The 18,714-nt window shown below is 35.0% G+C and overlaps 1 protein-coding gene across 22 annotated transcripts in view; it reads left to right on the top strand.

The window, feature by feature from the left end:
- CaMKII (Calcium/calmodulin-dependent protein kinase II) overlaps window positions 1–18,714 on the top strand; it is a 228,280-nt gene that overhangs the window by 144,853 nt on the left and 64,713 nt on the right. For all 22 annotated transcript variants that reach the window (XM_017910420.1, XM_017910428.1, XM_017910418.1 and 19 more), the window contains exons 7-9: window positions 1,848–2,026; window positions 4,528–4,650; window positions 4,746–4,829. In XM_017910420.1, the coding sequence (XP_017765909.1) occupies window positions 1,848–2,026; window positions 4,528–4,650; window positions 4,746–4,829 (386 nt within the window). The remainder of the gene's footprint in view (window positions 1–1,847; window positions 2,027–4,527; window positions 4,651–4,745; window positions 4,830–18,714) is intronic.

The following is an 18,714-nucleotide window of genomic DNA, read 5'->3' as shown; positions in this document are numbered from 1 at the left end:
TAAGACTGCGTGCAGTCATTTCGCGAGAGACGTTCCGTATTTTATTTAGACATTTTTTCACAGTTTAGTATTATTGTTTAGTATTTTATTTAGAAATATTTTGACAGTGATACTATTTAGTATTTCATACAGAAATTTTTTGATACCGGTACCGTTTCGTATTTTATTTAGAAATATTTTGACAGTAATACTGTTTAGTATTTTATTTAGAAATTTTTTGAATGTGATACTGTTTAGTATTTTATTTAGAAATATTTTGACAGTAATACTGTTTAGTATTTCATTTAGAAATTTTTTGACAGTGATACTGTTTAGTATTTTATTTAGAAATTTTTTGACAGTGATACTGTTTAGTATTTTATTTAGAAATATTTTGACAGTAATACTGTTTAGTATTTTATTTAGAAATTTTTTGACAGTGATACTGTTTAGTATTTTATTTAGAAATATTTTGACAGTAATACTGTTTAGTATTTTATTTAGAAATTTTTTGACAGTGATACTGTTTAGTATTTTATTTAGAAATATTTTAACAGTAATACTGTTTAGTATTTTATTTAGAAATATTTTGACAGTGATACTGTTTAATATTTTATACAGAAAAATGTTGATACCGGTACCGTTTCGTATTTTATTTAGAAATATTTTGACAGTAATACTGTTTAGTATTTTATTTAGAAATTTTTTGATACCGGTACCGTTTCGTATTTTATTTAGAAATATTTTGACAGTAATACTGTTTAGTATTTTATTTAGAAATATTTTGACAGTGATACTGTTTAGTATTTTATACAGAAATTTTTTTTTCGAAAAGATTCAAATTTTGTGCCATTTGTGTGGCAAAGTGTTGCCAATAAAGAAAAATGTTCTTTCTGTCAAGCCTGTGCTTTCTGTAAAAATTTCTTCTTGCGCAAATTTTGGTATACCCTATACTTCCATCTAATTTTATTTGAATTGTATTCATAGGCAATTCTCGAAAATATTCTCGCAAGTGTTCAACAGGTAGACTCTAAACCGACACTCGTATGGAAAGAAACGATAGAGACAAGTATATTCGCGATCGTAAAAATGGTATCAACAGGCCAAAATGATTTTGATGGCCGGAAGCTGCGGAACAACGTTCGTCGCTTTTCATCTACCACTGTCTGTCGAACGGTCGATTTCAAACCTGCCGACGTTCGTTTCCGTTCTCGAAAAGCCGATAGCTCGAAACTCCGTTGTGACTTCCTCGAGGCCGTGGTTTCCGCCACTCCGAACGCGCGAAATTCAAAACTCGGGAGTACAGAGACGTGACAGTGGTCGAGAGGTGTTCGAAGACCGTGGCTAGATTAACTTCCATTTCCTCCAGAATTCTAATCGAGAAATCACCGACAATCTACTTCCCTTCCGAAATTTTCCCTTTTTCGTCCTCGTTCGAAAGCATTTCACGTTTCGTTCTCCTCTCTCGAATAAAAATTCGGAGATCTCAAATTTAAGTTTCGTTGCTATTTAAATCTAAGTTTATGAAATTTTCAACTCTTTTATTCTTATTTCTACTATTTTAATATCAAATATGGATATGATATTAATGAGACTTTTGCTTCCAAATTTTTCCCTTTCTTTCTTCGCGAGCTTAAAGCATCCAGCATCTCGTGTTTTCATATTTCTAGCTGTCGATCAAAATTAATCTTTCGAATGAAAATTGAAGGGCTTCAAATTTATGATTAATTAATAGTACAGTAATATCTTTTAATTTTTTTGATATAAGGGTATTGAAGGATAGGAATGTTAAATGCTTGGTGGAATATTAGAATGCAAAATATAGACGATATTTGTGCAAAGAGTAACTGGAAATAATCCATGTAAAGGTTTCGCCGGGACGCCCGGTTACCTCAGCCCGGAAGTCCTCAAGAAAGAACCATACGGCAAGCCAGTCGACATCTGGGCGTGCGGTGTCATTCTTTACATCCTCCTGGTCGGTTATCCGCCATTTTGGGACGAGGATCAGCACCGACTGTACGCGCAGATCAAGGCCGGATCGTACGACGTAAGATCTGCTTATGCCAATTCCGACTCGATTTCTCGTGAAACCTATCTGGATCGATCGACTACTTTACTCGTTTTCCAATTTTTATGGGAACCCTGAATTCCTTTGGAGAATTTTTAAAAAAATTCTGAGTTACGCGGTCGATCGATCGACTTCTTTATTCAATTCTTAATTTTTATGGAAATCTTGAACAGTCCTGAAGAATTTTAAAAAATTTCTGAGCCACGTAGTCCATCGATTGACTTCTTCGCTATGTTTCCAATTTTTATGACGACTCTGAACCCTCCTGGAGAATTTTTAAAAAATTTCTGAGTTACGTGGTCGATCGATCGACTTCCTTATTCAATTTTTAATTTTTATGGAAATCTTGAACAGTCTTGAAGAATTTTAAAAAATTTCTGAGCCACGTAGTCCATCGATTGACTTCTTCGCTATGTTTCCAATTTTTATGACGACTCTGAACCCTCCTGGAGAATATTAAAAAATTTCTGAGTCGAGTGGTCGATCGATCGACTTCCTTATTCGCTTTCCAATTTTTATGGGAACCCTGAATTCCTTTGGAGAATTTTTAAAAAATTTCTAAGTTATGTGGTCGATCGATCGACTCCTTTATTCAATTTTTAATTTTTATGGAAACTCTGAGCAGTCCTGGAAAATTGTAAAAAATTTCTGAGCCACGTAGTCCATCGATTGACTTCTTCGCTATGTTTCCAATTTTTATGGGAACCCTGAACAGTCCTGAAGGATTTTAAAAAATTTCTGAATCACGTAGTCCATCGATTGACTCCTTTGTTCGGTTTTTAATTTTTATGGGGACCCTGAATCCTTTTGAAGAATTTAAAAAAAAATTCTAAATCGCATGGTCGATCCATCGTGCTCGAAAGCTCTTGATTGCTTTTTCAATTTTTCAGTCGATCGGTGAATTGTTTTTCGGATTACAGAGCTGGCGTTTTACCTCCAGCCAGACTTATTTCTCTTCGTTTAAATTGATCATAGGGGATATTGTTGGGAAATTAACTGCCGTATGACGAATGCTGTGTCGTTTTGACAAAACTGGGATAAAATCGGTACAAAAAGTTTGAAAAGCACAATGAGAAACGCGTGATACTGATTATAAATAACATATCAATATAGCAAATAAATAATGTTGTAAACGTGTTTGAATTCGGAAAATCAAATTGTACCAGGGTATCTCGAAGATGATCATGATGTTACATTTATGTTGGCAATAATACAAAGACCATTGTAAGATGTCAAATTTGCGATGAATTTATTTGTTAGAATTACACAAGAGTTTTATGTTTCAAGTGTGAATAAACAAGAAAATTGTAAAATATATAGAAAAATATGCACGTTTATATTCATTTCTATAAAATTCACGGATCACAGAAATTTTACATCGCGAGTCAAAATGGCTCTGCATTCGTCTGTGTTAACCTAAATTCATCCGCATTTCGAGGATTAACTATGATTTATTTCTTAAAAACGTCACTTAAACTAAAAATTTTAGAAATTTCTTCGGTCGAACCCAATTTGGAAATTTCTTTCGTCCATTTTCCCTTAGTCTAATACTTCACAGTCACCAATAATGATTACCAGCATTCTAAACTTTAAATAAAATTTCTTTCGTTCATTTTCCCTTGTTCTAACATTTTATAAGTTACCATTAATGTTTACCAAGATTGTAAACTTTAAATGAAATTTCTTTCGTCCATTTTCCCTTATTCTAACATTTCCTAGCCACCAATAATGATTACCAAGATTCTAAACTTTAAGTAAAATTTCTTTCCACCATTTCCACAATTACCAATAATGTTTACCAATATTCTAAACTTTAAATAAAATTTCCTTCGTCCATTTTCCCTTATTCTAACATTTTATAGCTGCCATTAATGACTACCAATATTCTAAAATTTAAATAAAATTTCTTTCGTCCGTTTTCCTTTATTATAACATTTTACAGTCACCAATAATAATTATCAATATTCTAAACTTTAAATAAAATTTCTTTCGTCCATTTTCTCTTATCCTAACATTTCACAGCTACCATTAATATTTACCAAGATTCTAAACTTTAAATAAAATTTCTTTTCACCATTTCCACAATTACCAATAATGTTTACCAATATTTTAAACTTTAAATAAAATTTCTTTCGTCCATTTTCCTTTATTGTAACATTTTACAGTCACCAATAATAATTATCAATATTCTAAACTTTAAATAAAATTTCTTTCGTCCATTTCCTCTTATCCTAACATTTCACAGCTACCATTAATATTTACCAAGATTCTAAACTTTAAATAAAATTTCTTTCATCCCTTTTCCCTTACCCTAACATTTTACAACTATCATTAACGTTTACCAAGATCGTAAACTTTAAATGAAATTTCTTTCCTCCGTTTCCCCTTATTCTAACATTTCCAAGTCACCAATAACGTTTACCAAGTTCGTGAACTTTAGAAACCGTTAACAAATTATTCGTCTGGTTTGCTTTCCGCAGTACCCGAGCCCAGAATGGGACACCGTCACGCCGGAAGCCAAGAACCTAATCAATCAGATGCTGACGGTGAACCCGAGCAAAAGGATCACCGCCAGCGAGGCACTGAAGCACCCATGGATCTGCGTAAGTAAAAGCAGCCTCGTGAAACGTCCATCCATCACTCGGGAACATCTTCAGCAACCAACGTCAATTTTCTTCCTTTTCTTTCCGTGTTACAGCAACGTGAACGTGTCGCGTCCGTCGTCCACAGACAAGAGACTGTGGATTGTTTGAAGAAATTCAACGCAAGGCGCAAATTAAAGGTGAGTCTTCCATCACCTTGTACCCTGTTTAAATTGACATTCGCCGAGCCAACTATTGAGATTTTCTGAAAACGTGACGACTTTTAAAATATAATAAATTAATCTTTCTATCGGTTATCTTCCCGTGATACGTTGTCATTGAAAAATAGATAGCATAGTTGATAATAGTATAGTTGTATGTGCAAAATTATATTCATCTTGGGAGATACGTGGTAGAAAGATTGACAGCAGACGTACGAAATTCTGAACCTATTTTCAGTGAACAAATTGGCAGATGATGAAGGAAATTATGCTTGTTAGCATGGATCGGTATGAATTTTGTAGATTCGATGCAAGTTTATGGGGTAGAGGTACATTTAAGGTTTTTTTAAATGAGATGGGGTGTGAGTTCATCGAGTGAGATGAAATTTCTGCTAAAATTTAAGGAAAATAATGTATCATTGATCTCATGGTCTACCTAGTTTTATTCGTCTTCTTGGAAAACTTTCAAGAACCTAGGCAATGAATCGAGTAAGTTGGAAAAATCAAGCAATAAATTAGGTAATAAATTACCACGCTGTAGGTGGCTTTAGACATTCATCTGCAAGTGTCTTGCAAGTAGAACAATATAAAATTCTGAACCAATACCTGATGCAATCATCTTTGTATTCACTCCTTTCCAAGATCTTCCGATTTTTAAAAATAGACACAATCGTTGATTTTAACAGAATTAATTATTTGCAATAAATACTGAGAGAAAAAGAAAATATATTAGAATCCTATTGTAACCAATTTCAGACCCACTTCTTTTAAAAATTCTGTTTTAGAAAAAGGAGAAAATTATAAAGTACGTCATAATTAATAATCCACAAAAAATACATCCAAAAATAAATAAATAAATATTAGAATCCTATTGCAAACCAATTTTAGACCCACTTCTATTCAAAATTCTCAATTTCAAAGAAAGGAGGAAATTATCAACTATGTCATAATTAATAATCCACAATAAATACATCCAAAAATAAATAAATAAATAAATAAATATCGGAATCTTATTGCAACGAATTTCAAACCAACTTCTACTAAAAATTCTCAGTTTTGAAAAAGGAAAAAATTATTAACTACGTCAGAGTTAATAATCTGTAATAAATACCCCCAAAAATAAATAAATAAATATCAGAATCCTATTGCAACCAATTTCAGACCCACTTATTCCCAAAATTCTCAATTTCAAAGAAAGCAGGAAATTATTAACTACGCCTGAGTTAATAATTCACAATAAATACCCCCAAAAATAAATAAATAAATATCAGAATTCTATTGCAACCAATTTCAAACCCACTTATTCTCAAAATTCTCAATTTCAAAGAAAGGAGGAAATTATCAAGTACGTCATAATCAATAATCCACAATAAATACACCAAAAAATAAATAAATGAATAAATAAATATTAGAATTCTATTGCAACGAATTTCAGACCTACATCTTGTCAAAATTCTCAATTTTAAGAAAAAAGAAGAAACAAAAATTGTCCACTAATTACCCACCATAATAAATATTCCTTCCTCTCTAAAAATTTTCCAATTTTAAGAGACAAAGAAAATCGTGAACCACGTGAGGGTTAATCGTCACGTCAAAGAAGGATGATTCAGAAAGACTCTGCCATGGCTAGTGCAAGTGTTAGGTGGAACGGCAATATTATAGACCATGTCCACGAAGGGCCAGTAATTAGAGGCTAGGATACGGGGTCGCGAGTTTCTCGATTAACAACGGAAATTCGCCGGCAACGTGTTGTACCGGAACTCCGGTTAACTAGTTACACGCAAGTTTCGATTCGAGACGTCGAGTGTTAAGGTGCGCCAGCCCGTTAAATGATCTATAGTCGCGCGGCCTCTGTCAGGATAAACCGGTGTTTAGCGTTTAACCATCGGCCACCCCATACTACCCTCTGTAGAACTACGTGGCCAACTGGTCAGAGGAAACTCGAAATTGAGTTCGCTTTGTCTTGCTGCTGCGTGGCCATTTTGTTGGGTCGATCGCGCCTCTTTTCGCCCGTCAAATGGTAGCCCCATAGGTGTTGCGAGTTTTAGTATTTCGCTCTCCAATGCAAAATTTCCTCGCGAAATACCGTAATACGTATATTTATTAATTACCTTTTCTTATAATTCATACACTGTGCACGAAAATTACGTTTCGTTTTTATCGACAATGACGATTTTTTTCAGTGAAAATTGAAATTTTATCAAAAATGACAGGATATTTCATGGTGATTGAGAAAATAAAAGGTCGGAGTTTAATATAGATTTGGTTCATATTTGGACATACGTGATTATGAGACTGGCCTATGTTTTGTGTGTTAGAAGTTTCGTGTTTCAAGTATATTATGAATTAAACAAAATTAATTTGATCAAACGGTTCGATTTTTCCCTATTTTGCCAAAAAACCTGAGTACGAGTGTACGACTAGAATGAGACATAAAATTTATTTCATTTTATCATTTTTTTAAAATTCGAACACCGTAAATAAATAGAGAATTTTTAATAGGGATTGATAATTCTTTGCACTTCAGAGACGATCTTCATCCCCCATTTATTCCAATTTTGAAAATTAATATTCATTGATATACCAAATTTAATATAATATCACAGTGTATAAGGTACTAAAATCGAATAATTCTATGTATTTAATTATTACACGATTTCTTATCTACTTCTGTAAAAACCATCGTCGACTTTATGGCAGGAAATCTTTGAAATTCTACTTTACACTAGCCAAAAAATCTGCAATTGATTGATATACCAAATTAAAGATAATATAACAGTGTACGAGGTACTAAAATCGAATAATTCTATGTATTTAATTATTACACGATTTCTTATCCACTGTTGTGAAAACCATCGTCGACTTTATGGCAGAAAATCTTTCAAATTATACTTTCCTCTAGTCAAAATTATCCAATTGATTGATATACCAAATTTAATATAATATAACAGTGTACGAGGTACTGAAATCGAATAATTCCATGTATTTAATTATTACACGATTCCTTATCCACTGCTGTGGAAACCATCATCGACTTTATGCCAGAAAATCTTTGAATTTCTACTTTTCTCTAGCCAAAAAATATCAAATTGATTAATATACCAAATTTAAGATAATATAACAGTGTATGAGGCACTGAAATTAAATGAGTCTATGTATTTAATTATTACACGATTCCTTATCCACTGCTGTGAAAACCATCGTCGGCTTATGGCAGAAAATCTTTCAAATTATACTTTCCTCTAGCCAAAATTCTCCAATTGATTGATATACCAAATTTAATATAATATAACAGTGTACGAGGTACTGAAATCGAATAATTCCATGTATTTAATTATTACACGATTCCTTATCCACTGCTGTGAAAACCATCGTCGGCTTATGGCAGAAAATCTGTCAAATTATACTTTCCTCTAGCCAAAATTCTCCAATTGATTGATATACCAAATTTAATATAATATAACAGTGTACGAGGTACTGAAATCGAATAATTCCATGTATTTAATTATTACACGATTCCTTATCCACTGCTGTGAAAACCATCGTCGGCTTATGGCAGAAAATCTGTCAAATTATACTTTCCTCTAGCCAAAATTCTCCAATTGATTGATATACCAAATTAAATATAATATAACAGTGTACGAGGTACTGAAATCGAATAATTCCATGTATTTAATTATTACACGATTCCTTATCCACTGTTGTGAAAACCATCGTCGGCTTATGGCAGAAAATCTGTCAAATTATACTTTCCTCTAGCCAAAATTCTCCAATTGATTGATATACCAAATTTAAGATAATATAATAGTGTACGAGGTACAAATTTTGAATTTCTACTTTCCTCTAGCCAAAAAATATCAAATTGATTAATATACCAAATTTAAGATAATATAACAGTGTATGAGGCACTGAAATTAAATGAGTCTATATATTTAATTATTACACGATTCCTTATCCACTGCTGTGGAAACCATCATCGACTTTATGCCAGAAAATCTTTGAATTTCTACTTTCCTCTAGCCAAAAAATATCAAATTGATTAATATACCAAATTTAAGATAATATAACAGTGTATGAGGCACTGAAATTAAATGAGTCTATATATTTAATTATTACACGATTCCTTATCCACTGCTGTGGAAACCATCATCGACTTTATGCCAGAAAATCTTTGAATTTCTACTTTCCTCTAGCCAAAAAATATCAAATTGATTAATATACCAAATTTAAGATAATATAACAGTGTATGAGGCACTGAAATTAAATGAGTCTATATATTTAATTATTACACGATTCCTTATCCACTGCTGTGGAAACCATCATCGACTTTATGCCAGAAAATCTTTGAATTTCTACTTTCCTCTAGCCAAAAAATATCAAATTGATTAATATACCAAATTTAAGATAATATAACAGTGTATGAGGCACTGAAATTAAATGAGTCTATATATTTAATTATTACACGATTCCTTATCCACTGCTGTGGAAACCATCATCGACTTTATGCCAGAAAATCTTTGAATTTTTATTTTCCTCTAACCAAAAAATATCAAATTGATTAATATACCAAATTTAATATAATGTAACAGTGTACGAGGCACTGAAATTAAATGAGTCTATATATTTAATTATTACACGATTCCTTATCCACTGCTATGGAAACCAGTGTCGACTTTATGCCAGAAAATCTTTGAATTTTTATTTTCCTCTAACCAAAAAATCTCCAATTGCAAAAATTTTAATAATTCGCGCTATTTTTTACTGTTTTAATAATATTCTTCGATAATCCATTGATATATTCGCTGAGCAAAGAATTATCGAGTGGATCACCTGTCGCGAGAGGACCCAGCCCCACCAGGAACCGCGATTTCGTCCTCTGGCCACCTTGGCGATGGTCGAGCAGGCAATTGGAGGTGGCAGAGTCCGCGTAGGTCTTCTTTGATTGGGATTCCTGAATTTCCGACTCCCCTACCTCGGCCTCTTGGACGGCCGTTGCGAGTCCAACTGTTTTGCGAGCAGTGTCGACCGAATTGCCGATGGACTCGCGTGTGTCGACGAGTGGTCCCGTTCTCTGGTGAAATCGTAGTGACAATTCGGTCAGGGATAATATAGTTATTCGGTGTGCACGTGGAATATTAATTCGGCAATGGTGAAATTCGTTGGCTCCTCTCTCCTTTGCGGTTATTGCTCCGGGGGAAAAGTATCGGACGTGAGAAGAGCAGAAAAATGTTGGCTGTTAGAAAGTGATTCGTAGATGGTTCTTATCGTTGTCGATTCAAGGCCTTGGGTACAGTGGAACGTTGGTTGTCCGAATTAATTGGGAGGCAAATCCGTTTAGACGATAATTAACGATAATTACAACGTCAGATCGAATGACTGATAAGTGAAAAAGTAAAAAGGGAAAAATTGGAATATTGACTCTTTGCACTCAACGATTTTTTCGTTACAGAAAATTAGTAATTCGAGGACTTGATGATATTTTTAAAACGGTAAATAAGAAATCGTGTACAAATTAAGACGTAGAATTATTTTACTTCCACATTCCACGCATCGTTGGATGAAACATAAAATTGGTTAAATTTGACATATTAATTAACATCGGTCTTTAGAATCTGATTAAATGGCGACTGAGGATCGCCTATCGAGTGCAAAGGGGTAAATTTGTGAAAGAGGAAAATAAAGATTTCTCTTAGAGATTAAATCTGTCTAAACGACAGTTCTTTAAACTCGTATTCAAAATTCGGAGTGTATCCTCTTAGTCATCTTCTAATCAATCTCTCAATGTCTCTCACGATTCATTTTTCTAAGATTCCACTGCTTTCTCATTCACAGGTTGTCTGACCTTGGTAGATTTGGTGTTAATGCTAACACCTGATATATGGATATTTCAATGACCGGTCGTGAAATTTGTATTTAAAATTCCGAATGCATCCTATCTAGTCACTCATCTTCTAATCAGTCTCCCAATATCTTTCATGATTCAATTTTTCTAAGATTCCACTGCTTTCTTATTCACAGGTCATCTGACAGTGGTTGGTTTGGTGTTAATACGAACACCTGGTACATGGATATTTAAATGACCATTTATCTTCGCGATTTTTTTTCTAATCAATCTCTCAATATCTCTCATGATCTACATGGGTATTTCAATGACCATTCATCTTCGCGATTTTTTTTCTAATCAATCTCTCAATATCTCTCATGATTAAATTTTGCTAAAATTCCACTGCTTTCTTACTCACAGGTCGTCTGTCCTTGGTAGACTTGGTGTTAATACGAACACCTGGTATATGGATATTTAAATAATTGTTCTTGAAACTTGCATTCAAAATTCCGAGTGCATTCTCCCAGTCACTCATCTTCTAATCAATCTCTCAATATCTCTCATGATTAAATTTTGCTAAAATTCCACTGCTTTCTTATTCACAGGTCGTCTGTCCTTGGTAGATTTGGTGTTAATACGAACACGTGATATAGGAATATTTAAATGACCGTTCGTGAAACTTGTATTCAAAATTCCGAGTGCATCTTCCTAGTCACTCGATTTCTTTTCTAATCAATCTCTCAATGTCTCTCATGATTAAATTTTGCTAAAATTCCACTGCTTTCTTATTCACAGATCATCCGACCTTGGTAGGCTTGGTGTTAACACGAACACCTGGTATATGTATATTTTTGTCTACTTCCACCGTGTCGTTTCAATTATCGTTAGCTAGGTACTCTATACCGAGAAACGCGTTAGAGATTTTATGGTTATTACCGGTGATATTTTTTCCTCCTCGTTTTCACGCGGCTCCCATTGTTTGGTCTGGTTGCGACGCGACGTAGTTCATACACGATAGGCGTAACAAAGACGCGATAATGGTAATAATCGATGTAGTAAAGTGGTAGGTAATTGTCGAGTAGCTTGGTTTAGTGGGTTGTATCGTGGAGGAGCGAATGTAGCTCGTAACCTTGTTATCATCCTCGTCGTTCGATGTCGCGTTCCAGCTTCGTTCTTACGTCTGACGTTTGCGTACAAGCTTCCGCATATTTTTCGCCAAACCATTACCATGTTTACCAGTCAGACGTGTTTTCAACTCCGTGTTTCATTTCCCCGATATCAATTTCCTTCCACGTGACAGCCTTCGACTTCGAGGTCCTAAGTTTCAGAAAATATGCATTTCCAACTCTTGCGCGTGATAGATTCTCGGTTCCCTGGATTTCTCTATCATATATCACTGTGTCCTTACTGTTCTTTGAAATTTTTCGATTCCTCGTGTTCTTGCTAACGTTTGGTGGATAAATAATTTGAATCTTTCAAAAGATAATTACGGATGACTATTGATTAAAATTATTCCTCCTGAAAAAAGTGTTTAAATCACGTTAATATGTTTGATTTTCTTTTATATACGAAGTTTTATGTAAATGAACTACGACCCGTTTATGAATAAAATAATAAAATAATGAAATAAAATATTTTCGGAATTTTTCGAAATTGATTAGGGTCGATTGATCATTGTTCAGGTTTTGTTTCCTCTTCTTTTATTTTTTGGCGAATTAAAGAGGTATGAAAAATGGACGAAGGTTTCGTTGTTTAAGAATGATTGTTTGAACACTTCGAAGGGGGACCCGAGATTGATTTAATATATAAATGTCACAATTTCTTTTAATTTTGGTTTCGCTGGAAATTCGTTGGATTACATAGAACATGATTTATATTTTTAATAAGGAGAAGTGGATAAATACGAATTTTATGTTTTCATAAATATTGTGAAACTTGGATGTTGGGAATTTTAAATTAAAAGCACATAGAATTCTCTTCCAATATTTTTTAAAAGTATCAGAAGCTTCTAAGATACCTTTCTTTGTAAAATCAAATTTGCGACGGTAATTACAAAATACGTTGCATTTAATCCATAAGACGAAATCATTTTTCATTTTTCATTTTTAGATCCAGTTTATACTTTCGTCCCAATAATTCTTTTGATTCGCAACGCGCTTAAAACACGAAGCTTCCAATATTTCGAATCGAGACATACGTTCACCATAACCGACACATTAGACTCGTATAACAACAACGCGATATTCCTCGTTTTCCTTTTCTCAAAATTCGAAAACACGCTTCAAATCTGAAAGTTGCCTGAGAAAATCACAGAACTCGCTATCATCTACGTCTCTATAAGGTCTTCGACAGCTTTTCATCTCGGGCTAACTCTCGAGGCTTGCGAACTCGGGTCGAAGGCAGCGTTCGCGCAGAACGGTATGTAATTACAGGAACGATCGTATGTCTCGTAGGTGGCAGTGATTAAGTAAGCAATTACTAATCCGCCGCGATACTATTCGCGTAAATAACCCCAGCCCCGTGGAATACGGTTTTTCGTTCGGCCTGGATGCTATCCGAGCGCAGCTGGAGGGCGAGCCTTCGATCACGCGATCGTTCCATTAAACCGAATGTAATTAGCGCTGGAACTTAATGTCCAGGTACTCTGCGAAGGGTGGTTGGTACACTTAGGCCGGAAGACACGCGTTCGTGCGTTGCTCTTCGAGTGATTCGTGGCGGCTGCTCGATTAGGGGACGCGTTCCTGGATGGGTCCGCGTTCGATGGCGTTAATAACGTTTTCGTGATCGGTTCCAGGATGCAATCTCGTTTAACGAAATGCTCGTGGGGCTCGTCGCGTTAATTACGATATCGGGATCCAAGCAATTTCTTAATTTGGTGCTGGTCGGAGGCGTGGACCTGGTGAAAATAAAATTGGTAGAGCTATTGAACGGGAATTATTTAAAATCGTTTATCAGTGAGCTGTCGTATAAGTTATACAGGGTGGACCAGTTTCGTGAAATCGATTTTTCCAGTGTTTAGTGACATGGGAGACTCGAGAGAAATTTTGGGGGTCATTTTTTGATTGCTCTTTTGAAATTGTACCATGTGGGACCATCTGAGATAATTTTTCGTTGGTTCTCTAACGATTAAGTGATAATCGAGGTGATTTTGTCGCATGGATCACTCTGTATATTGTATCGTATCTTCGTGTGAATATTGGAGCTAGACAGTCAAGCAGTGTGCACCGTCTTCCAGTGATCTTGCAATCGTGTCGAGATTTCGTGACAGTGCAACGAATACAGAATTTGACTGAGCTAATATACTCTGATACCGTGAACTAATCTACGAATAATAAACGTGCATTGAATTTGGAAAGAGGAGAGCAAAGGGTAGCAGGTATGAGGGCACTGAGGAACAAATTCGTGCTGTGCAGGCAACAGGAAGCTACCATTCCCGAGGTACTTGTCCTTTCGGATCTTTTAAATATGCAAATGAAACGCGATCGTTGACACGAGAGGAAGGACGCAAAATAAAAATAAAGGTAAAAATAGGGACGAAAATAAAAGTGGAAACAGGAGGAGGTCTACAGCTGGACCGAGGGTTATTAAACAGCGTCCTCGTTCGACAGTTTGTTCAATCGTCGCGAGAACTGGCGTGAAACTCGAACATAGTAATTCCATTCTACCCCCTGGTAGGTGGAGGTGCTTTGTTCCCCCTACCTTTTTCCCGGTGCTCAAAAGAAGTACTCGAACGCGCTTGTGGGCTACCCTGTAACCTTCGATCAGACGTACCCCGGTGCTTTTATCCTCCCGTCTCCTTTTATTTCCAATGTATTTTTTCTTCTGTCCTCCCTGCTCCCAATCCTCGCGTTTCCTTAACGACGAAAAAGCTGCTTTGATGTTTTTCACGGTAATTACTAGTCGGCAGATCGATTTTAATCCTACGCCCACGACGAGAAGTGGTCGAAGCTGTTACTCGTGTTATTGTACCAAGGCAGAGCCGCACTGTTGAAATTAAAAAGGAAAGTTGTGGTGGATATTAAATAATATAGATAGTAGTACACTTACCAAGATATATATTTAGTTAGAAAAAGCCACTGTCGAATTCGTCAAGACATACACGTGAACAGGGTAGTCGTCGTACCAACGAAACTCCCGGAATCGATACGAAGGTTCAGCGAGGTCTAGTAGCTGAACAGACACTCCTCCAAAGTCCCAAGTGGACTGTCCATAGACTCGTCATGCCCAGTAGACTATAGGACCCATACCCAGTCGCGTAGGACCAGGGCCGACAACGGTTGGTTTCGAACTTACGAGCCTCGATTACTAACGTGTGACCTGCAAGAACGATTCTCGGATTTACTCTCTTCCACGAGATTGTAGTTCTTTGAATAGTCACTTATGTATACGACATATCCTATAATACTGATAGATTAACGTCAGGCTACACGTTATCTGCCACGAAAATGGAATATACGAAACTTAGTTTTGAACTCCATGTTTGATTCGCTAACCTCGCTATAATAATGTAAATGACAAATGAATATGATATATAATACTTATAGTCTATTCCATCCTACTTTTATATATAATACTTATAGTCTATTCCATCCTACTTTAAATAATTTTCAAAAGAATTTCTAAAGGAAATTGGAAATATTTTAAATTTTATGCGTAGCTCTTAGCTTGGAATCATTTTCCAAAAATCTTTTTAGGAAAACGATTCCAATTACCAGGTCTCACCACGTGGAGGTGGCTACGCATCGAGACCCGGACATGCGCCCTAGTGGCGCAGCCTACTGGCGCCACCTGTATCAAAGGTACGCTAATCTAACTTGGAGCGAAAGAAGTTAAAGCGAATCTACTGACACTTTATTAAATTTCGTGTCTTACAAAAGGGTCTTCGATACGGTATACTAAAATTTATTACTCTACTGTCGCAACTCTAAGACTCTAATATTTCCAAGTTCCCACAAATTTAGGGAATCAAATATGAAAAACGCGAGCAAAGAAAAATTTCCAGAGTCGATACGAGGGTCCGGCGGGGCATTGCAAGCCAGACAGACACTTCGCATCCCAGCCACACGGGGTAGAACTTAATCATCCCTGTGGTCTAACCGTAGACACTATGTCCGTCCAACTGCGTACCCGAACCCCAGTCGCGTACGCGACCGGGGCAGCTGGACCCCCGCATCAAGTCCAGAAGAAACAAGTGACCCGAGGGCCACCCTGGAACTCGATGCTTGACGAGATTGACAATGGCTGGAAATGAGTGTCGGAGACGAGTCGTGAGGATGACTTATGAGACACGAAGTTGTCGAGTACACGAGAGTACGTCGCGCAGGCTAGTCGGTACTTAAGAACAATCGCGATTATCGCGAGAACAATTATGTTCTGTTTGGTAACGAGAGGGATAAGGGAGGAAAAATATGAAATTCGCTCCAAGTTAGGTAGCTTACCTTTGTACAGATGGCGCGCACATGGTACTTAGTCTAGGTATCTATCTTATCACTACTTAGGTCTAACACATCACGCGTTGTCCATTGATGTGTTCCAAATGAACAGGGGGAAGGAAACTTGGGAATCTAAAAGCTAAAACAGAATATATTATTGTTAATATAAACCTGAAAGGAAACGGGTTAGTACGAGGAAAGAAAACGAACGAACAGAAACCATGAAGGTTCACCAAGTGGAAGAAGCAAAACACCGATGAGATATAAGCAAACCAACGATGAAACATTCAAATATTACAAGAAATATTCGAATTCTCAAGTAATGATCAATAGAAACGAAAAAATGAAATCTGAAAAAGGAAAAATAATTAAATCCTGGAAAGAAGAAAATATTAGAACCTGAAAAAATAATAAATTAGACTTGAAGAAACAAAAATTATTAAGAACCTAACGATGAGACAGAAGCAACCCAACGATGAGACACAAGCAAGCCAACGACGGAACATTCGAATATTATACGAAATATTCGAATGCACAATAAAAATAAATAAAGTCAAAAATATAAAATCTGAAACGACAAAAATAATTAAAATCTGAAAAGAAATTATTAAATTAATTAAGAAGGTGGAATGTGAGTGGAGTGGACAGCGGCTATCGACTAGCCACTGATCTAGCCAACGATGAAACATAAATAAACCAACGACGAAATATTCGAATAAAAATAAATAGAAACGAAAACTAAAACCTGGAAAGCGAAAAAATAATTAAAACCTGAAAAAATAAAAAATAATTAAGACCTGAAAGAAAAAAAATAATTAATATCTGAAAATAACAACAAAATTATTAGTAAATTATTTAATGGGGTGGGATGAGGGTGGGGTGGCTAGCCCCAACCTCACTTCGGACCCCCACCCCTCGCGCACTATGTAAATTAGATGTTACACTTCCGAAGTCGAACTGACAAATGAGTTCTGCCGCGTCGCGTTGCCCTTTATATAGCCTCCGATCGGCCGATTCCCCCACTCCGATCGGAAATTTTTGAACTCCGCCCATTTTATTAATTATTAATTTTCCGCTCTCGTAGCCAATAATTAAATAATTTTTTTATTCCTATTATAAATTTACATTGCGAACAATTTGTTATTAACAATATTGATTTGTTATAAACAATCGGTGCAATAATTTATAAACTTTTGGAAAATTATTTGTACATTTTAACGCAAGGACGTGATAAGTTCGAGTAATAACCAATAATTTATTAATTTTCCCACATTTATAATAAATTTACGTTGCGAACAATTTGTTGTTAATAATAAATTTGATAATTTATATATATTTTATAAACTATATTCGCTCCTCCATAGGATAAATTTCTATGATAAATATCTGCATATCAAAATATTTTTATTTTCTCTGTATTTTTTACTAAAACTTATTGTACGAAAAATAAAAACGCTAGAAGCTTCATTGTCATCTTAGAACTTACATGGAGAGTGCAAGTCCTTCGGGTCACCGATTTAGTTCATACTTTTTAGGTTTGCAGATATCGTCATGCAGTTTAAGAAAATATATCATTATGACGGCAACTACTGAATAGTTTTTGAAATATTTACGATTAAAGTTTTATTACTTCTTTAATTATACAATAATTTCTAATAGTTTCTAGATGAAGTCGTGGATTATTGGCAACAGTCGAGAGTTTCTATGTTGAAGGACCGAGGTTCGATTCCCGTTCATAATATTTTGGTAGTTTTTTCAATCTATTTTTAATTTGTATTTATTTTTCGCCTATAAAAATATTGTAAATAAAAAACTGTAAATAAAATATCTTAATAAAAAAATTTATTTTTTATGCTTTCTTATACAAATATAAATTTATTACAAAATAATAAGAATATTATGCAAGAAAAATACGTTTCTATAGTAATCTTATTTACTACAGAAAATACAAAACCTATCGCTCATGTAAGTAATAATTATTACATTAAATGTCCTATAAGAATGTTGCCTAGAATTCCAACTTTGCTGAACAACTATAAATGTTCATGAATTAATTACAAAAACTTGGAAATTTATTAATTTTCTACTGTCGAATTGATTTATTAAGCTTTATTATTAGCGCCTAACCAGAAGTGGTATCTAGTACGAATAAAAGTTTTACCGCCTGCGATCAGCGCCATCTATGATTTGGGCTCAAAAATCAAGAAAGTAGTAGGAATATAGAATAGGCAAGGAGGTCGTCGAACAGTTGGTCACGTGGTAGACGAGGACAGAGAGGGGATAGAAAAGGATAGAATGGCCCCGGCAGTGAAAAATTATTAATTACTCAATTTTAGTAAACAATTTGTGAACTTTTATAATTTCATTGCAAAGCTGGAACTTCAGGCTGCATTCCTATTTAATATCCGTAAAGGATTTAACTCTAAATTGTTAGTTATTAATTTTTGTTTTATGGCGTCTATGATTTCGTAACGGCGACCATCGCGATCTTCCGAGAAAATATTTAATACTAAACGAAACTAGAAGCAAAATGTGATCAAAAGTTATATGAGAAGATTCGCAAGGACATTGTCTTTCTAACGAGTGCATAAAGTTTCATAAATTAATT

The sequence above is a fragment of the Eufriesea mexicana genome, unplaced genomic scaffold (assembly GCF_001483705.2).
Source record: "Eufriesea mexicana isolate 0111107269 unplaced genomic scaffold, ASM148370v2 scaffold100, whole genome shotgun sequence".
NCBI lineage: Eukaryota > Metazoa > Arthropoda > Insecta > Hymenoptera > Apidae > Eufriesea > Eufriesea mexicana.
The sequence above is the reverse complement of the archived record's forward strand: the minus strand, read 5'-3'. Positions and strand labels throughout refer to the sequence as shown.